This window comes from Neophocaena asiaeorientalis, unplaced genomic scaffold (assembly GCF_003031525.2).
Source record: "Neophocaena asiaeorientalis asiaeorientalis breed wild unplaced genomic scaffold, Neophocaena_asiaeorientalis_V1.1 scaffold371, whole genome shotgun sequence".
Classification (NCBI taxonomy): Eukaryota; Metazoa; Chordata; class Mammalia; order Artiodactyla; family Phocoenidae; genus Neophocaena; species Neophocaena asiaeorientalis.
Genome location: NW_020172369.1, coordinates 4,550,943 through 4,573,598, shown reverse-complemented (window position 1 = coordinate 4,573,598; position 22,656 = coordinate 4,550,943). Strand labels below are relative to the sequence as shown.

General features: G+C 37.2%; 1 protein-coding gene across 2 annotated transcripts; it reads right to left on the bottom strand.

The window, feature by feature from the left end:
• Nucleotides 1-478: 478 nt before the first annotated feature.
• On the bottom strand, nucleotides 479-21,403 carry IMPA1 (inositol monophosphatase 1). Of its 2 annotated transcripts, none has more exons than XM_024731599.1 (9): nucleotides 21,336-21,403; nucleotides 18,317-18,382; nucleotides 17,804-17,937; nucleotides 15,906-16,010; nucleotides 14,664-14,709; nucleotides 12,303-12,411; nucleotides 10,538-10,646; nucleotides 3,026-3,177; nucleotides 479-2,153 (listed from the first exon to the last, which is right to left on the bottom strand). In XM_024731599.1, exons 2-9 carry the CDS (start codon nucleotides 18,377-18,379, stop codon nucleotides 2,038-2,040), a joined length of 834 nt encoding a protein of 277 aa, XP_024587367.1. In that variant the 5' UTR covers nucleotides 18,380-18,382; nucleotides 21,336-21,403; the 3' UTR covers nucleotides 479-2,037. The 2 variants fall into 2 exon arrangements, with proteins under 2 accessions (XP_024587367.1, XP_024587374.1); XM_024731606.1 differs by having other exon boundaries at nucleotides 18,317-18,379; nucleotides 21,336-21,402.
• Between the last annotated feature and the right edge of the window lie 1,253 nt (nucleotides 21,404-22,656).

Below are 22,656 nucleotides of genomic sequence, written 5' to 3'. Positions count from 1 at the left end.
TGTTTTTTTTTTTTTTTTTTTTTTTTTAAGATGGAGGTAAATACCAAAAGAAACTACTTAAAGAGTTTGGGGAGATCAACTTGGGGTGAGGTGGAATGGGATAGGAAAATGTTGCTTTTCCTTCTGAGCTCTGTATATTATTTGAAATTTTGAACTATGTATTAATTGGATAACAAAAGAATTAATTTTTCCAAATGAGGCAGGGTAAAGATAGGGGGTTATGAACTTGAAGCAAATAGAAACAATTTGAAATGATTATTTTTTCTTTCTTTAAACATTGTATCTTAGGCTCTAGATTAGATCTTGAAATGAAGGACAACTGAGTCAAAATGATATATATCACAGGCAAACTACTGACCCAGACATTGTAAATCATTTCTAGGAATAGCTAGTAATTCATATTGAATCCAAAGAACACTTCACACATAAGTACATGATAGAATGAGCTCATTTTTTATTTAAAAAAGAGGGGTGTTCAAGTGTGTATATTTTATGTGTGTGTGTGTGTGTGTGTGTGTGTGTGTGTGTGTGTGTACATTTGGGAAGACTATAAACCCTGACTATAACATATATATACTTTTTAGTTAAAATTTTATTCGTGATCATATTCTTAATCACAATATATTTAATTGCAAAACAACCTGTCTTAGAATAATACAGTATGAGATGCATTTGACCAATGGTACAAATACAGTAATTATAATACTCAGATCTTAGGTTCATAGATATTTAATGTATTACATGTGCATGACAATTAAAAACAAATCCTGTCTTGAAAACTTTACAGAAGCACTTCTCCTTTCATCAAATATAAGGCTCACGTGAGCCTATAACAAAACTTAATACCGTTCATGTGTCAAAGGACAAGGCTAAGCAATAAGTTATTCTTTTAAAAATATCTATGAACCAGAACAATTTTCTGTTTGAGTTTGAGAAGCCAAAGACTATTAAGGAATATTTTAAGGCTGAAGAGAATCAACTAAGGTAAATAAAGAGATTGGGAAGAAAGAAATAGTTCAATATTAACAATGCAGTATATCTGCCAGGTTCCTGTGCTCAGCCAGATCATCTTGAAAACATGAATTCTGAGTTTAGTAAAGTGTCATACAGTATGTAGTTACATCAGATACCTGATGAAAGTGCTTTTCTGAAACTGTTTCTTCTCTTTTATATATGGACTTTAAAGAAATCCAAACAAATACTGCAATGCAGTGTTTTGAAAAACACATAAACTGCAGAAATGCCCACAATAACAAATGATATCAGGAAGTACAGTAATTGAAATGTATCAGGACGTATAGGTACAGTTAATTGAAATGGCATGGTAATGTGAAATGTTAAAAGGAATGGTAATGTGAAATATAAAAAGGATGACTAGATAATTTCTACTTCCAAACCTGAAGTAAAATTACAGAATGATGAGCTCATTACTTTATGTAGCAACTAGGAATTGCTACCTTTAAAATATTAATTCTTTCAATGCTTATTTTTGGATTGCCTACTATTTAACAGGTACCATGTTTGGTGCTACACTGATTAATAAAACAAGGTTCTCTGCAAAGAAAGAAACCTTGGTCTAGGAAGTACTCATTATATACTTCTTACAAATTTAGTTAAGTATGGCTTTTGGAACTAAAGAAAAAAAATTTTCCAAAAAGTTAACTTTCTAATTAAGAATGCATACGCACATAAATAGTTAAGTCAAGATTTCAGAGGCTCATAAATACTTAGAAACTCTAAATTGCTAATTGACACATTTCAGTTGATATGATACCTTTCTCATCAACTGCCTGCATATTTTTCCCAAAGTACATTCTTAACACGCAAAAATTTTTAAAACAATGAAACAAACATTTCAGCCATTCTTGCATACTTACTCTTAGTAAAATACAGAACAAGTTGCAATTTTTAATCGGGACATCAAAGACAATTTAAACCAATCATATTATTCAAGTGAAACAGATGTCCTGAATTTTGTAACACCATCAGCAAACCTGGAAAGATGCAACTGTGATTGAATGTGTGAAGCTGTTAGAATTAATCTTCATCATCTCTTTGAAGAGGTATTATCTGAATTTCTTTGGCTATCCTTTCTCCTAATGTCTTATTGTTTGAAGCAATTATTCTTCGTGACATCAAATCAAATGGTCCACCTAAAATCAAATATGGAACCTGATTATATCTTGTACAAAAGTAATTCCTATAAAACTTGCATAGCAATATGTACTATGGTCAATCATAACATTTTAATACTTTTGACTATCTTTAAAAAGATCTATGCTGTCATATAATCATAATGTTTAAAGCTCTGATAATACATAAATGAGTTTCTAAGCACCTTCTTTTAGTAAATACCAGTTGTGGAGGGAACTGGTATCTCAATCACACTAGTCTGGAAAATGTCATCTTTTCTCTATTTCACCATTTGTGTGTTCTATTTCTTCTTTTTATTACTCTTATTACCTCTTTAATGTTTGGGAATCTATGGACAGAAAATCTGACTCCAGTGCATTTTCACACCACTCTCCTTCCCATTTCCTTAATACTTTGCTGCCTTTCTCCCAGGCCACTGATGAATTATTTTAACCCAGGTTCACTCTTACTTTTAAAAATCTCACCACCAGTGCAGAGGAAATACGTAGCCCCTCTAGGCTCAAGGCAGAAAGTGATGGTGGAGGAAGTCCATGTTCAACCACCACCATGGTCACCATTCAGAGAACTCTTGGTACAATTCTCAGATTCAGTGACCTTCTAGACTTTTTCTATAGCCTCTCAAGAGTTCCTGATACTCATATTTGAAAAGGCTAAGCCATTTATGATTATTAATCCCATGCTACCATTAGCTTCTTATCCTTGCCTCTGTCTCCCAATGTTTGTTATTTTGATTGTGTAGAAAATTACATGGCTTTTTTTGCCTTAAGAGCTTAGGTATAACATGTAACAAACATTAAAGGAAAAAAGCCATATATAGAGGAAGGTCCAACAGATATGGAAAGAAAAATGCTTTACCGTCCCATAATTTTACCTGTTACATCCAAGAGTACTCCACCAGCTTCAGTCACAATAACACCAGCACCTGCTACATCCCAGCAGTGAATTCCCATTTCATAATATGCATCTGCAACTCCAGCTGCCACAAGGCACATATTAAGAGCTGCTGTTCCAACACCTCGGATCCTAACAAACAACATTTTAAAAATAAGATAGAAAAAGAAATTATTTCAAATAAGGCTTTCCTCCTTAACTTCAGTTTCTTTTAAGTGTTGACTGATGCAACAGTCATGATGCACTATATAAATGACAAAACTAATCCTTATGAAGCCAATCATTTATAATATAAACTTTAAAACAAGGATATTTTGGGGAAAAAAACTGAAGAAAATGCTGGGGCTTCCCTGGTGGTGCAGTGGTTGAGAGTCTACCTGCTAATGCAGGGGACACGGGTTCGAGCCCTGGTCTGGGAGGATCCCACATGCCGCGGAGCAACTAGGTCCATGAGCCACAACTACTGAGCCTGCACGTCTGGAGCTTGTGCTCCGCAACAGGAGAGGCCGCGATAGTGAGAGGCTTGTGCACCGCGATGAAGAGTGGCCCCCGCTCGCCGCAACTAGAGAAAGCCCTCGCACAGAAATGAAGACCCAACAAAGCAAAAATAAATTAATTAATAAAAAAAAAGAAAAAAAAACGGAAGAAAATGCTATAATTCTACTATCATGGCATGCATGTATATTCATTGTGGTCTAAACCCAGGGACAATAGCCCCACAATACAAGTAGTTTATAGAAGGGTGAAAATGTACTCCTGGTCATCCCCGACTGCATGGGCATCAGTATACGTGACCAAAGAGATAACAGCACTGGTGGGCTCTGCTTAGATCTAGGCCTGCCTGGGAAGATTATTTCAGGTTTGCCTTCTCACAGTAGCTTTTCCTTGGAAATATATCAAGTTAAGGTAAGTACAGACATTACTTTATTAGCCGTTATAATAATAACTGATTCAGGAAAGAATCATCAATAAACGCTAGGGCTTCCCTGGTGGCGCAGTGGTTGGGAGTCTGCCTGCCGATGCTGGGGACGAGGGTTCGTGCCCCGGTCCGGGAAGATCCCACATACCGCGGAGCGGCTGGGCCCGTGAGCCGTGGCCGCTGAGCCTGTGCGTCAGGAGCCTGTGCTCCGCAACGGCAGAGGCCACAGCAGTGTGAGGCCTGCGTACCGCAAAAAAAATAAATAAATAAAATAAAAATAAAAATAAAAAATAAACGCTAAAATGAGTGGATGAATGATATTTACATATCAAAGTATCTCCCTATAAGATACACAATAATTACAATGGGAAAGATAGCAAGATCATTACCAAGTGATCAAAGTTAATATTCAATAATGGGACAAAAAGGTACCATGTGCCTCCTGATATAATGTACTGAGAAGGAAATAACAGTACTTCTGTAGCATTTCTGCCCCAAATGCATAACCCAAATCTAATCATGAGGAAACCCAACAAATTCAAATCAAAAGGTATACTATAAAATAATTACCCTGTTTTTCAAAAATGTCAAGGTCATAAAAGATAGACTAAGCAACTGCTCCAGGTTAAAAGAAATTGATGAGAAATGGCACCTAAATGCAGTGTATGATCCTGGATTGGATCTTGGATTAGAATTCTTTCAAAATACGAATTAAGTCACTGTATTAGATAATGTATCAAACTTAATTTCCTGATTTTAGTAATTGTGGTTATGTTAAAGAATGTCCCTTTTATCAAAAATATACACATTGAAAAAAAAAAATATATACACATTGAAATGTTTAAGAAAAAGAGGTCATCATGTCTGTAAGTTACTACTTTCAAATGGGTTTTACTCAAGCTTCTTTTTTAGTTGTTTAAACCTCTGAAAATAAAGCAGTTAGGTTTGTTCAGTGAGTTCCTTCACTATTTATTTTTAAAGAAATAAGGGGATTCCACATATGAGTGGTATCATATGATATGTGGAATCTAATTTTTAAAAACGAAACAAATGAACTTACTTACAAAACAGAAACAGACTTAAAGATATAGAAAACAAGCCATGGTTACCAAAGGGGAGACACAGTGGGGAGGGATAAATCAGGAGCTTGGGATGAACATACACACACTGGGATGAACATACACACACTACTATATGTAAGACAGATAACCAACAAGGACCTACTGTACAGCACAGGAAACTCTACTCAATATTCTGGGATAACCTATATGAAAAAAGAATCTAAAAGAGGATGAATATATGTATATGTATTAACTGAATCACTTTGCTGTACACCTGAACTAACAAAACACTGTAAATTAACTATACCCCAATAAAATTAAAATAAAAAAAAGAAATAATGGGAAATTGATGACTAATGTGGTATTTGTTTTGTTTCTTAAAATTAAAAAAAGTACTGCACCTGAGTACATCCTTCATGCCAAAGCATTTTTTTTAAAAAGATCAGAATTACATGATGCTCTTGATTTCAAATACATTTTACTGCCTATATTCTTACTATATATCAAATTTAAGAAAGAACTAGCAACCTCAATAAACTTCCATAGGTGTTTGACTGCTTTCCAAATATATAAACCCAAATTAACTTTAGTGGCTTTTTTTAGTTTATAAATAATGGTGTATTTTCCTCCTCTTCTCAAGGGTATGTGATAGTTCACATCTCATGTCATAGAAAGAAAATACCAAGATCGCTCACAAATTATTTCTTGGTATTCTATTCAAACATAGAACCCTAGGCTGGAAGAACAATGCTATAGGCAGTTCTTCCAGCACAGCATATAGGCTATGCTTCTGTCTACTTTTGATGTGTATCAATGGTTCTCAGTCAAGAGGTCTTTTGATCAGAAAGCATATTCTTTTATGGACAAATAATACTAAATATTATTAATTACCAAATAATTGAGGCTGTGGTCTAGATTTTGCATATGTGTCCTGAATTCTATGTTTGTCTGATCCTCCTATACAGCTAGGATGGTACAGAGTAAAAAAGACTATCTTCAGAATCACAAAGATTTGAGTTTGCTCCCCTACTTAGCTGCTTAAAAACTATAATTTTGAAAAAGTTTCTTCTTCAAATTTTAGCTTTCTTGTCATCAAAATGGAGATACCAACTTACCTTGGCTATGGCTGCAATGATTAGAAACAACAGATGTAAAGCACCTAGCAGGGGACCTAGCACATAAAAGAGCCTCAAAAAATAGTAGCTATATTTATGAAGAAATTATTCCCTAAAGCATGATACCAGAAAACATCATTAAAGTAAACAAATACAGTGCACTTCATTAAACAAATCCTAAAAAATTACACAAAGGAAATTGACCCATAATGATTTACTTTGCCTCATAAATGTCATTTATAATTAATATATAATTATACTTCAATTTAAAATAAAAGGAGGTGGTATCTCTTGGGACAAAGTGAAGGAAAAGCAGGAGCTAAGAGTGAAAAAATTAAAGATCCTGAGAAATGAAAGAGAAACAAGACATGCCAATCCTCACCTCCCACCACCACTTAGCAGAAATTCATAACAGAACCTATACAGAAGGGTAGAACTGACAGGATAAGGAGCTCTGAAACCAGGAACCCAGATCGCAAAGTGAACAGAAATAGAAAAAGTAGACACATCCACACAAATCTACTGTGAAACATCAGACATTGCTAATAAAAGTGTTTGGGGTTTTTTTGACTCATAAAGTGTCTCTGCAAAAAATTAAGCACAGAAATGAATAAAACAAGGAAAAAATAAAACAAGAGATGACTGAACTCAGAAAAGAAGTGGGACAAAAAAGACAAAATTCTATCAGAAAAGAAGACTAAATCGCAAGGTCCCCTAAAGAGAACAGATGCAAATGAAAACTTAATAAAGGGCAGTGAGGAAAAGCGATAAAAGAAAGAAGTAAAATGGGTCGGAGAGAAAGTGGCTGCAAGGGAAGAAACAAAGAAGATTTAATGTTCCTGCCGGTGTCTCTGAAGAAGAAAATGAAAACAGCAGAAGTGAACTAATACTTAAAACTAAAACTCAAGAAAACTTTCCAGAAAAAAAAAAAAAAGATATGAATCTACCTGTTATAGGGAGAAAACATCGCAGAATGAGCAATTCCAAGATATACCGTTATAAAAGTGTCAGCCATGGAAGATTAAAAGAAAAAAATTTTTCTCAGAGCCTCCAAGTAAAAAATGAAATAATTTAAAAGCCAAGAAGATTAAATTGGCATCAGATTTCTCATAACATACAAAGCAAGGCAACAGTATAATAGCTTTTTTTTTTTAATTTGGGTTTTTTAATTTATTTACTTATTTTAGTTTTGGCTGTGTTGGGTCTTCATTGCCGCGCATGGGCTTTCTCTAGTTGCAGCGAGCGGGGGCTACTCTTCACTGCGGTGTGCAGGCTTCTCATTGCGGTGGCTTCTCTTGTTGCGGAGCAGGGGCTCCAGGCACGCGGGCTTCAGTAGTTGTGGCACACGGGCTTAGTTGCTCCACGGCATGTGGGATCTTCCTGGATCAGGGCTCAAACCCGTGTCCCCTGCATTGGCAGGCAGATTCTTAACCACTGCGCCACCAGGGAAGCCCTGTAATAGCATTTTTAAGAAATGTACTTCAGGACTTCCCTGGTGGCGCAGTGGTTAAGCATCCGTCTGCCAACGCAGGGAACATGGGTTCGATCTGTGGTCCGGGAAGATCCACATGCCTTGGAGCAACTAAGTCCGTGCACCACAACTACTGAGCCTGCGCTCTAGAGCTCACGTGCCACAACTACTGAAGCCTGTGCACCTAGAGCCCGTGCTCTGCAACAAGAGAAGCCACCGCAGTGAGAAGCTCACATACCGCAATGAAGAGTAGCCCCCACTCACCGCAACTAGAGAAAACCCACGAAGCAAAATGTAAGTAAATAAAAAAATAATAAATTTCTAAAAAAAATAAGAAAAAAAAGAAATGTACTTTATACTTTCTTTCACTAAAGATGTTCTATCCAGCCAAGCTGTCCTTCACGTTTCAAGACCATAGAAAAACAGTTTGGAATGTGCCAGATCTCATGGAATACTGTGTACATGTGCCCTTCTCAAGGAATCTACTAAGAGATGAGCTTCATCTAATCTAAAGGTGATTGGTGTTAAATTAAAAACAAACAGAGACCAGCCTTGAAAATTCCCTGAGCAGACAAAACCAGTTTAGTCATGCAAACAAAGCTTAATTTAGCATACCTTGCAAAACTAACTCAACCTGGGTCATTTCTTGCTTATGCTTCTGGAAATGACAAGCAAAACTTAAGTTGTTTCTCAAGTTTGATATGAGGTAACCACTAATCAATTCCCTGTCATTTAAAAAAATTCTATTATAGCCAATCACTGTGAAGAATAAATAGTCACTGCTTTCTCACTTTATAAGCTGCTTTATAACAATATATGCCTGAGCCTCATTTCATGTTTCGGTCAGGGTGTTCCTGGTTTGCAAACTGTCTTTTTGGTGTGTGCACAATAAACTTTTACTAATTATACTTCAGTGATTCGCTGGTTTTAATTCTGTTATTTATGAACTTTTGACACCAGGAAAACTTCATGGAAGGACTGTGGAACTTCATGGAAAAACTAAGACCACAGGATGGGACCGTGGGTGAAAGAATACGTAATAATAATACGTCTGACAAAGTAGAAAGAATGCAACTTAAAAAACTGGATGAAAAGGGAGAGAAAAAGGGGAAAGCAGTGTAAAATCACTGAATGTCATATAGGTAACAGGCGGAAGCCAAAACGTTCTGGAGCCTTTACAGAGAGTAAATGGTCAAGTAAGAAAAGAGAATATTAAGAGCATTATAAAGAGTTTTAATATAAAAGAAACCCACTAGAATAAAATTGAACCTTTCATAAATTTCTATTTCTAAAAAGAAAAAAAGCAGAGAGGATACACCAAATAAATACAGTAACTATAACATAATATACAAAGTAATTACGATGTAAGATAATACAACAAAGAGACCAAACAAAATGGTCAATATCAATAAATGAGTAAGCCTAACATTTTTATGAAAAAAAAAAGATTTTCAAATTGATTATAAAGCAAAACTCCACTCTATGCTGTATTCAAGAGATGCACTTAAAACTCAGTGATTCAAAAGGACTTAAAATAAGAGTGGACAAAGATTTACCAGGCACAATTCTGATGTCAAAGCAGATTTCAAGTTCAAACATCAAAGTACAATACAGAATGTACTTTTGTTTCAGTGCATATGGAAGTTCCACAAAAACTGATCATATACTGGGCACAAAGAAAACATAAAGTTCCATAATATATATTTATTACAATGTAATAAAACTACAAATTAAAAATGAAATTTAAAAAAGCAAAAAAAGTCATTTCCTCATAGAAATTTAAGAACACAACTCTTGGGTGAAAAGGGAAATACAAACAGAAATAACAAATTTTGTGAAAAATAATTGAAATGAAAACACATCAGAATCTATGGGATACATTTAAAGCAGTAATCAGATAAAAATTCATAGCCTAAATACTTACATCAATAAAAATCAAATCATAAAAATAAATTCTCTACTTAAAAAGGAAAAAAAAAGGAAACAACAAAATGAACAAAAAGAAAGCACAATGATGAAAATAATAAAGCAGAGGAGAAAAACAGTAGACCAGATTAACAAGCAAAATCCAGACAAACCACCAAGTAACTTAATCAAGACTTTTTAAAAAGAAGAAAGCACAAATATACAAAATAAGAAATGATAAGGGGGAAATAACTACTGATACAGAGAGGCCAGAAATAAACTATAAGATTCTACCTTGTATACCTCTATGCAAATAACTTGAAAACTTAGAGGAAGTGGGTAATTACTTAGGCTGTGGAAATGTTCTGGATTAAAGGTGGCCAAAGAGACATGGCAACTAAACATAATACTGACACTAGACTGAATCTTGCACTGAAGGAAGAAAAATGCTATAAAAGACATTATTAGATCAACTGACAAAGCTATATATGGATGGATGGTAGACTAGATAAAGAGCAAATTCATGAAGTCAATAATTGTACTGTGGTTATGGAAGAGAGTATCCTTATTCTTAGGAAATAACAAACTGAAGTATTTAGGGGTAAAGAGCCATGATCTAAATAATTTACCATGAAATAGTTCAGGGGAAAAAAGGAGTATATTTACACAAACACACACACACACATACACAGAGAGAGGGAGAGAGAGACAGACACAGAGAAAAGAAGGAATGATAAAATGAAAAGGAAACGGGGTACAATGTTAACAATAGGTGAATCTGGATAAAGTGTATACTCCTGTTTCTTGTAGCTTTTTATTTCCAAAAATTTTGTTAAATTTGAAATTATTTTCAAATAAAAGTTTTAAAAATTACATTATAAAATTACAATTATGGTACTGATCCCATGTCTATTAATTAAAATTTTCATTTCTAAAGAAAAATTCATTCCTTAGAATGTCAAATTATCTATAATGTTAACATAGAATGTTCAACTTTTGGGAAAAAGTGAAAAGAGCTTACCCATGGATGGGAAGGCAAAGAAGCCTTTCCATATTAGAAAGAATAATTCTCATAGTCTCTGGTGTTCTGGAAGAGCCCAACTCTGTCACCAAGAGTGATTTGGTAACATCTAAAAGAAAATGTTTTAAATAATCATTAGAGTTTATTAATAAGAATTCTGATAAAAAATTTGACACTTGTAACTCAGAACAAATTGGACATTTTTATTCCTCTTCCTAGTTGTATCATATTTGTTTCTTTCTAAGGCTTTAAATATTAAAATACTTATCAATTTATTATCTCTTTTAGTTATTTTATCATCATTTTTATAATCATCAAAAAGAGTCTAGCTCCTTACACCACCCCCCCAAAAGTACAGAATATAACCAATCTGCCTGCATGCATGACACATTTAGTGGGAAACGAGCAAACGTCTTACATATTTTTTTTTAAAGTGGAATCTAGGGGGTTTCCCTGGTGGTGCAGTGGTTGATGTACCGAAAAAAAAAAAAAAAAAAAGTGGAATCTAGAAATTAAATAATTTATATATAGATTTGAAAAAGACAAAAATTAAAATTAAATGGTAGCACTGTTGGCAGGAATGTAAAGTGGTGCAGCCATTATGGAAAACAGTATGGAGGTTCCTCAAAAAACTAAAAATGGAGTTGCTGTATGATCCAGCAATCCCACTCCTGGGCATATATCCAGATAAAACTATAATTTGAAAAGATACATGCATCCCTATGTTCATGGCAGCACTATTTACAATAGCCAAGATGCAGAAACAACCTAAATGTCCATCAACAGATTAATGGATAAAGAAGATGTGGTATATACATACAATGGAATATTACTCAGCCATAAAAAAGAATGAAATAATGCCATTTGCAGCTACATGGATGGACCTAGAGATTATGATACTAAACGAAGTAAATCAGAAAGAGAAAGATACCACATAATATCACTTATATGTGGAATCTAAAATATCACGCAAATGAACATATCTACAAAACAGAAACAGACTCAGATATAGAGAACAGACTTGTGGTTGCCAAGGGATGGAAGGATTGGGAGTTTGGGACTAGCAGATGCAAACTATTATATACAGAATGCATAAACAACAAAGTTCTACTGTATAGCACAGGGAACTATATTCAATATCTTGTGATAAAGCATAATGGAAAAGAATATGAAAAAGAATATATATGTATAACTGAATGTTGGGTTAGTTTCTGCTATACAGCAAAGTGATTCAGTTATACATATATATGTATTCTTTTTCATATTCTTTTCCATTATGGCTTATCACAAGATATTGAATATAGTTCCCTGTGCTATACAGTAGAACTTTGTTGTTTATGCATCCTATATATAATAGTTTTATGCCTCATTTTTAATGATTCCCAACTTGAAGTGCCTTTTCCCCCTCAATTTACTAATAACTGGGCCCAATGGCATCAGAACAAAGGAATTCTACAAAGAATTTGAGATGCAGTGGCTGAAGCAATAAAACATGAAGGCCATGAGGGCAGAGAGTCATTCTTACTCATCTTCCTCCCCAGCCCCTGACAAAACACAAGCCTCAAGTGTCTTCTGCTCCATTGCACTTGCTTCCCCTGCTTCCACTACTACATCCAAAATTGTGGTCACAATTAAAAAGTACAGAGAAAACAGACACAATTTATGAATCAGTTAACACTTGGAGAGCTCTACAGGTTAACATTCAAAAACAGTAGCATACGAATACATAATATCAATCACACCAAAAATTAGAGGATAAACCAACCTTCTTGGCGTGAAACCTGTAGTTTTTGACCATTACAAAAGGCACCTTTTCCTTTCCGGGCAGTATACATCTTATCCTCCATGCAACTGTATACAATTCCAAATTCCATCTGCAGAAAGAAATCAAGTTTCCCTTACCAAACCTGAGTATTCTTTCTCATGTCATCCATACTTTTTCTAAGAAACTAACAAGAAAATCTGGTATACTAATAATGTTTTCAAATGGCTAAACCATGGGATATTTAAAATGCTAATTCCCAGCTTAGTCAGAGGAAAGAAGTCATCAGACCTAAACACTTGACTCCTGTCTCATCCATTTCTGAATTTAAGGGCACCCACCTTGACCTCTCTCCTTCCTGCCTCAGATGAAGACAGGTTGCTCCTGTTTTCTAGGGTGAATCCTTCTTCCTGTTAAACTTCTCTGAAAAACTGCTCCATCAACAGATTCCTCCTCTCTTGGACTTTCATTCTGGGACTTCTCGCCAAATTTCTTCCTCCCTCACAAAACCTTCAAAACATTACCTTCTCCTTTTCTCTTCACTGCCAAAGAGTGGTCTAGACTTTGCATCTCCCATTCTCTTACTACACTACAATTTGGCTTCTTCCCTGATCACACATCTCCTGAAACTCCTTGCAAAGAGATCATCAATGCACTCTTGCTGACCAAATGCGTCTTCTGAAAATTTGGAGACTGCTGACCATCACCAGTTAATCCCATACTCCGTGTTCCTGGCAGTATTCTCCTAGACCTCCTACTACACTCACTGATCTGTCTTGGTGTCACAGTTTCTTATGACCTTCTTCTCTGCCTAACCCCTAAAAGTTGTGTTCCCCAGAGTTTTTCATTCTTCCTCTTCTTCCATTTCCCTTTTAGCTCTCTCGATTCTTACAGGTTTGTTCTTTCCAGTCCACAAATTCAACTACCTCTCTAACTGTGGCTCCCACCAACCCCATCTTAACAGGTCAGTAGCTGTGCTTCAGAACCTAGGCTTGCAGAAACCTCAATTGAGGAAGTCAAACTCACTCACTACCTGATCACTCACGCCTCATTCCTTCCCCATTAGTCACTTCCTTCCAATTTTATCTTGAAAACACTTCCTGATTTTTGGCATTTCCTCAGCCATTCTCCCCACCTCCATCTGAGTTCAGAATCACCTGCCCCTCTGGTGTGACCTCTACATTGCTGGAATTATCTGTCACTCTGTACTTAAAAACCTCTACTGGTTTCCTACCACCTAAAAACAAAATCTAAATGTTCTGACATGGACAGGCCACGGTGCCTCACGGCAAGACCACAACTAACTCACCTCATTGGTTCTGCTCCTGCCATTTCCAGAGGTTTGCCCACAATGAACATCTCACCGTTCCCCACACACATCATGCTCTTCTCCAAACTGTTCTTTCTGATTAAAATGCTTTCTTTTTCTTCTTTATCTGACAAACCCCTAATTTGCTATGACCCAACTCACATGACTAAATTCTAAGACCCATTACATTTAGTATGAAGATTTCCCCAAACAACTCCTGACAGAATTGGTTACACCCTCTTCATGTTCTCATAGTATTTTTTTTTTTTCACAGTTCCACCACATATTACCTTTATCTGTTCACACATGTAACTTTTGCACTGAACTGGGAGTTCAACAGCCCAGGGCTGATTAAATGAGAAATGCTCACCTATCTCCCTTTGAATGTTCTCAGTGATTAACACAATCCTGTGCCTAAGATTTCATTTGCACTAATCTGTGTTTTTATTTTCAGAGATTCCTTAACTCTCTTGTGTACATGCTGATCAAATATATCGCAAGCCCCTTGAAGACAGTTATGTAAGATGTTAGTAAACATCATTCGTGTTTTGATCAATCAAATACCCAAACAACACGGAAATGCAACAGGTAGAGATTGTACTCTACTGGGCTTTAGATACAGCAAGTGTTCAGGTTCCTGAACATAGTCTGCATTTTCTAACCATGCTTGGCCCCTTCCACTTCCTGATGTTTCCCTTCACAATGCCCACTAAAGCATTCCTAGCTCAAAGCACACCTCTTCCATTAAGCATTTTAACCCTACATCAACGCCTATCTTACCTGACTCTATCATATATATAATGGTGATTAAATACTGAATCATATTTCAGTTATTTGTGTGTATTTTTTCCTTATAAAATCTTCTAAGAAAACATTACATTTTCTTCACTGGAAAAAGTATCATGACAAGTTTAACAGTTCTGGAGTTTATTTCAAAATAATGCAGCTACATAAATTGAATAGAGACAAACCTAAATTTATTATGGAGACACATTTACTCTTTCTCAAAAAATGAGAGCAAGGCATTTTACCAACCATAAATTTAAACAACATACCTTTTTATTAACAACAAAGCCAATTGAAACAGCTACAAAAGGAAATCTTTAAAAAAAAACACACACATAAATTTATCAAAATAGAACTTATTTTCAACAAACATGCTTTTTATAATAAAACTGCTTACAATTTTTTTCATATGAACAGTCTTATCCCTCCTCCCCCAGAACTGTGTGTACAGTATGCAACCCTTTGTGTAAATCGTAGGGGATGGGGAGGGTAGAATATACAGATGCATACATACAGGATGCTTCTACAGGCATGACACATCTCTGAAAGGATTCACAAGAAGCTGATAACAATGGTCACCTCCAGAGATGGGTCCTGAGAAGCTGGGGTCGGAAGTGGGAAGGCCACTTGGCACTGTATGCCATTTCATACCATTTAAATGTAGAATTCCATTAATATAGTTTTAATTTTAACAAAAATGGGATCATACTATATATTATAATCTTCTCTATGTTATATAATATTATGAGCATCTTTCCACATTAACATTCCATCACAAAACGATTCTACATCTTAGCCTTATGGCTTTAACAATTCTATTAGTAGAGATACATACAGCTAGCTACATGGTAACTTCAAATATAACAACTATGTGTCATCCCACCAAACTAGGCTACTCATTTCAACTCTCACTGGCAATTCTATCAGGCTTTCTTCTAAATATCCTGAGCTATATACTTAGTTTGTGCCAGGCACTAGAGTAAGTTCTTATATAAATGTACAACTCATTGAGTCCCATCAACAAGCAATTCTATGAGGCAGGTACCATTAATATGCCCATTTTATAGAATGAAAAAAAACAAAAACTGAAGCCTAGAAAGATTAAGCAACTTGCTCAAGGTCACAATTCACACATCCTAAAACCCATGCTCTTTTTTACAGTTTTTTTCTCCTGGATTGTACCCATTCTATATAGACAACACTCCAGTATTGAGTTAGTTATTTCCTTAATTGATCTCAAAGGAGCAATGTTGCTTGCATACATTTTTATGTGGTTTCAACAGTGAGAAAAAGAATGGTGAACAGGGCACTTCCCTGCACAAGACAAGTCCACAACATTAATACTTCATCACCTCTTCCATAGCTGATGAAAATTATGCATAATACACTTACAAACTACTCTACAATTTACACAATTCTCTAAAGTATATATGTTTGTGAACAAAATATCCAACAGTCCATTCAGTTAATACAGTAACAGTAATTACAATATTAAAATTTTTAAAACATACCCATGTACAAAGTTAGTTGTTCCATCAATAGGGTCAATGATCCACGTAGGGCTGTCAGTTAAAATACTTTTTTCCCCAGCTGCCACAGATTCCTCACCAATGAAACTAAAAACAAAAATGACAAACTCTGAATCTTTACATTGCTTTCAACAATTTTCAAACCTTAAGCTACCCAGGGTCTACTATAAAACATAACAAAAGTCCGTACACTACACTTTTCTATTGTTTTTCCTGCAGACTGATGAAAGTGAGAAAGTTTTACTTGCCCCAGAACAAAGTCATGTGAAAAATAACAGAATCTGAAATTCTCAAATGTAATGCCAGGATAAGTGAAGGCACACATGCTGAAAAGGGAATCTGTTGCAGATGAGAACTTACTAAGGAAATGTGGAGGTTTTAAAAATAAGTCCACAGATTCTCTAATACTCCTCTCTTCAAGAGGTAGAGCCTAACACCCTTTGCCTTGAGTGTGAATTTGGACTTAGTGACTCGTTTCTAACCAATAGAACAAAGTGGAAGTGACAACGTGCAACTTGGAAGACTCGTTCACAAAATGGCACTGAGGTTTCCATCTTATTCACTCTATTTCTTCCTCCCTCCCCTTCCCTCTGTTGCTCTGGGGGAAGCCGGCCACCATGTTATCAGCTGCTCTGTGGAGAGGCCCAGATGGTAAGGAACTGAGCGGAGCTGCCGCAGACAACCCATGAGGAACTGAAGTCACCAACAATCACGTAAGTGAATGGCCCCTTCAGCCCCAGTTGAGCCTGAGGTGACCCACAGTTAGTTTGACTATAACATTACGCGACCCTGGCAAGAACAACGCAGCCCAACTACTACCACATTCCTGACCCTAGGAAACTCTAAGATAATAAATGTTTGCTGTCTAGAGCTGCTAAGTTTTTAGGGTAACTTGCTATACAGCAATAGATAATATACAGAACATTAAATAAGTCAATGAGAAAGCAAATCACCCACCAAAATTACTGTGTCTACATGCTTTCCTAAAACACGCTACACAGTAAATCTCAGGTGAATTCTGTAAATGGTGTCTGAGTTCACTGGATTCCTTCTTTCCGTTGCTACTTTCTTTTTTATTTATGTCCTTTATTCAATACTGAACAGTCCTAATAATCATTATCATAATTTTCTTGTATCTCTTTTTCTCTTGGCTATAAACCTTTTCATTGAGAAGACATATATTTAGCTTTAAACATTTTTTTTCTCCTCAGTGACTAAAATACCAGGAATGGCCAATGGCATGATCACGAAGAAGTAGAGAATGACAATGTTAAACCCTTAAAATGATGACAATATTTTGGTTATATTTCTGTGCCTATAAAGAAAGCCCTGATTTTAGTATGTTCTCTCAAACTCCTTAAAGCTACTATGACTTTAGCACCTAAAAAAGTTTGCAATATAGAGAATAAAACTGAACTTTTAAATCTTGTCTATGCCAGCCACTTGTCACGTCAACTTCCCAGTAAAACACTCCTCTTACTATAAAGGAATCCAAATAGCCCCTGTTCACTGCTCCCTGGAAGTGTGAGCTTAGGCAAACAATCTCAGTTCAGCTAGCAGATGTTCTTGCCCAGGATTTGTAATCTTGAGCTAATGGGGTAAAGATATCCAAAGTGAGCAGGGTCAGGAGTGAGGCTACCAGCAGCATCTGAAGCAATGGCTCCTAACCCTAACCCTAACCCTAACCCTAACCCTAACCCAGTCCTAACCAGCTCTGCCTTCCTCCCTGGTTCCCACCTGAGCCCTGCTCTCAGGGCTCCTAAGCTGCCCAACACCCTCCAAATAAATTCCCGTTCAGCTTAAAATCAAAATTTCTGTCTAGTATTATTGACTCCAATCTAGATTTCATTTTTATCACAAGAAATTGAAATAAGAAATACCTGTGAGATGGATACTTTTCCTTTATGGAAGAGATAAGCATTTTTTCAACTTTTTGGTCAGTAGCAGTTACCAAATCAACTGGAGAACTTTTGATCATAATATTCATTTCATTTTTTAGGGCTTCACGAGCCATCTAAAAAGATTTTTTGGTAAGCAAATAGGAAAAGCATAAGTCATTTTAAATCATACTAAAAGATGAAATACAGAAATGGTTTGAAACATTCAATCTGTCTTAAATGATATTCTTAAATATTTCTTATCACAGTGTAAATAAAATAAATCCTTAGGGGTTATGACCTTCTAGGTATAAAATCATAGAATCTTACATCCTATTTTAGATTCACAACTGTCATCACAAAAAGTTTAATGACATAAAATTAAAGTATCACTCCACTAAAGTTTAATAAAATGAAAACAAATACAGATTAATCAAAGTATATGTTTTGTTTAACAAGGCAACCACACGCTGTCCACATCCAACACATCATGGCTGAAAAGATTTCAGTTCATACCTCTCCAGCTTGTCTTGCTAGGGTTACTGCATAATCCATGCATTCCTGCCAAGGATCAGCCATCTTCTGAACAGATTTAACATGTACAAAGACACAGCAGTTACAAATCTCTAAAAATCTTAATCATAGAATAGTTAGTTCACAAAAACACCTCAATTTGCAAAATACTTTTATTCAGGATTTACGCTCTACCTGATTCTAGAGTTCAGTTTTTTTCAGTATTCACTCACAGGTCCATTAAGAAACACTTTATATCTAAATTACTTCACTTCTACTGTAGAAACATTTTCATAACAAAAAGTATTCTATAAAAGTGTCTCCCAAAGTGCCCATACCATATGACATTTTAAAAAACAGCATTGGTCTAGGGAATGGAGAAGAAAGGACACAAGAAATATCTTAAAAGACAGGTGCATGTTTGGGTTAAGAATAAAGTGAAAATTAGAGAAAGAACACAGGGAACACAGACAGTTTTCAGTATCTGCAGTTTTGGCATCCGTGCATTCCACTAGCCACGGATAGAAATTAAAGAAGCTTTGAAGGGAAGGGGTAGAAGGCACATGTACTAATTGAATGTCAGGTAGTTCAGTACTTTATGCATGCGAATTTATTTTTAATGAGGTTGTAAAGATGAAGAACTTAAAGCTCAGTGATTATAAATAATTTGCTTTATTAAACAGATGACCCAGTCAGAATTCGAACTCAATTCTGAATTTAAAGTCCACTGCTCTTTCTATCATAACATTCTGAGGAAAGAAAATTCCAGGACTAAAAAAATAACAATAAAGTAAAAAAGGAATTTCCCCAAGTTTCAGAGAGGAAAAAAAACAACACATTTTTGTCTTCTGAACTGTCCAGCTTCCCACTGACTTCTGAAGAGAAGACTAAACTAACTCACCACTGGCTTGACCACACTCTCAAACCTGTACCCAGGACAGTGAAGCTTTTCAAGCTGCCAGACTCATAAAAATGTGGATCATTTATAAAACAACCCTAATTTTGTCATCTTTATATTTGAGAATAACTTACACAGAGTTTCACCTTGAAGACTGGTCAGAAATCCCAATCATTGGTGTTCACAGTATAGGAATGGGGAGGGGAAGAGAAGGAGGGGAAGGGAAGGGAGGACAAAGGACAGATACTTCGAGCTGTTTCTGCTAGTTGCTTCTTCTTCTTGATATGAGCACTTAAATAATTTTAAAAGGAAGCCACTTTTTGAGTTATAGGAGTAACTGCTTAGAGCACTTCAAGAATTGTTTCCAGCCTTTTTTTTTTCATTCTTACTTACTCCCATTTCTTTCTTCTAGGCTTAAACAGAACTAGATGTTCTATGAATCTGCTTTCTAGCCAGAAACTTTGCTTAAGCCATTCATATCTCCCTGTACTAACAGCACTGATATCTCCTACCAATTTTTCCAGGCTCACTTCAAAAGCTACCCTTTCTTCTAGGGATTCTCCACCCAGAAGTCATAATCTGTTTAACCATTCAAGAGCTATGTGCTGAATATCTATTATATGCTGTGCAATGCATCACAGTGAGGGAAAACAGGCAGAGTTCACACTTACTCTCTAGTGGGTAGTCAGGTATTAATCAAAAAAAAAATCACAGACCACATGCAACATCACAAATGCAATAAAGGCTACGCAGAAGTGCAATGAGAAGCATGTAACAGGGGAACTCTGACCTGGTCTTAGGTACCAGATACGGTTTCCCTAAGAACATGGTTCAACCAAGTTTTGACGGACAAGAGAACAGGTATTAACTAACTCAACTGCAGGACTCCTGGTATGTGAAGAGCAACTGAAAGGCCTAAGTGTGACAGCTCAGAGATCAAGAGAAATGGGGGAGGGGTGAGGCCGGGGGATAGTAGGGCTTATCCCCAGGGAGACCTTAGAGGTAAGATTTTGAGAGCCATGAGGAATCACTACATTGTGGCTGCTGAACAGAATGGATTAGAGGGGGGAGGGAAGAGTAGACAGTGGGGATATTTGCTTTGGGAGGTAAAGCTGAGGGCACTTAGCAATAGATTGGATATGGAGTATGAGGGAGAGGAAGAGTTTAATGATGCCCAGATATCTCACTTTGGCAACTGAATGGATAATGGTGACATTTACTGAAACACGGAGCAATAGAAGAGTCAAATTTGGGATCTGGGTAGGAGGTCGGGAGAACAAAAGTTTAATGAGTAGAGGATGAGGAACCTTTGTGAAACCAAAAGGAAATGTCAATTAGGCAGCTGACTGTATGCATCCTGACCTCAGAGGAGAGGTATGGCCTGCAGATTTAAATATGCAAGTCACCTGAGTAGGCAACAACTGAGTCCTGAGTCTGAATGACATTCCTTAGGAGGGAACATGCCATGAGAAGCTCAGAGGACACCCAAGCCTGGAAGACCCCATAAAACTTTGTACATCACTCTTAGGGCACTCAGGAATGTTTTCCTTACATTTAGGTCATTTGCATGCATGCCTTATCTTTCCAACCAGTTTTGAGTATATCTCAAAAAGGAACACATTTTGTTCACCTTCACTTTCTCAAAGACAAACACATGAAACATTTTCAACTTTTTCTGTCCTGGTTACCACCTTCCCTGCGGTGGGAGCCATGCCACCTTCCTGCCACCTGTCCCCAGCAGCGGGACTGCGGACAGCACGGGATCAGGGGCATACACCGGGACTACACGCCCCTGGACGTATGCCAGGTCTCTTTGATCTTGTTTGGAATCGGTAAAATGAAAAAGAAGGTATTATTCTACACAAGCTGCCGCAAAGGTTCAGCGAGATACCCGGGGCGAAACCGCTACACACGCAGGGACCGTTCCTGGTGTCACTCGGCCGTGGCTCAAGACAAAACAGCAGGGGGGAAGGCGCCCCAACTGCGGCCTCTGTCGCTGGGCGCCACCCCGCACCGCTGACCGAGCCCACCCACTCCAAACCACTCCGGAGAGCCTCCCGCGCCCGCAGCGCCCGACGACCCCGCCCAAGGGCTGGTGCGGGATCGCAGGAAGGAAGGTCTCACCTCGGGGTGAAGGGCTTGAGGCTCGCTAGGATACCAGCCGCATCCAACGCTGGCCTCTTCCGGAGAGAGAGGCGGGTCAGGCTGGTAACGCCTCCGACAGGAAGTCCCACCCCTGCAGCCCCGCCCACGGAGTTCGGCTTCTTCTGGCCCCGCCTCACAACGGAGCACAGCCCTCCAACCCCCAACTCCCTGCCCCACCCCCAGCCCCAAGCTGCGCTGGTGATCGCTTCTTGACCCGAACCCCTCCAGATCTGACCTCTTCTTTTTCGTCTGTGGTTCTTCTGACTTTCTTTCTCCTGTCTGTACATTCTTCTGTAATTTTAAAAAATTCCTTTCCTCTATTTTGCCCATCCCTTATGTCTTCCATTCCTTCCAATTTTCCTGTTTCCCTTTCTTTGTCCCAGTCTTTTATTCCATACTACCCTTTTGGCAAAACACAAACTGGAGATACGACTCTAGCTTTGCAACTTTTATTTGTTAAAACTATGCTGGGTAAACCTACACTATATACATATTGTAGGGGTTCATAACGGAGCGTCCCCCAAATGTTCCATTTTTGCATGAGGATTATTTTGAGCTAAAGGCAACTGAGACCTGGTGAGTGCAAGAGAAAATACTCTCCCTCCCTTAACTACCTAGAAGAATTTAAACTGGAAATTTTTCTCAGAAAAGAGTTATTACTGGAGATATGCCTTATCTAAAGGGCCCCATCTATATGGTAGGGCAAATATCTAATTACCAAACATCTGCTTTTCTTCTTATCATCCTCCTGTCCTTGGAAGCCCCAGGCACCCATCTCATTCCTTAGCTCAGGATGGCATGTAGTCCTCATTTTACTTTTCTGCCTCTGACCCTCTCATGCACGTGGGGTCTCTGGCCCCTTTATGTGTGGGGGATTCGCATATGTATAAAATTAAATGATTTTCTCCTATTAAATCTGTCTCATGTCAATTTAATTCTTAGACCAGCCAGAAGAACTTAAAAGGTTTCCTAGAGGAAAGTTTTCTTCCTCCTCAACAATATACACTATAGTAAACCTATGACAGGTAGACAGACAGACACTTATTGGCCAGAACCAACTGCCCCTATTCTCAATAATTCATTTGGTAACCATGTAGTGAGGACTTACCATGCTTCAGGCACTTTTGTTTTCATATGCATTATTTTACTTAAAGGTTGCAACAGTTCCATGAGAAGATATGATCAGCTTCATCATATGGACGAGGAAACTGAGGCTCAGGGGAAGTTATTTATCCTCAAGTCACACAGCAAGAGCAAAGAGTAGAACACACTGACTCCAAAGTCCATATTCAGGGAATAC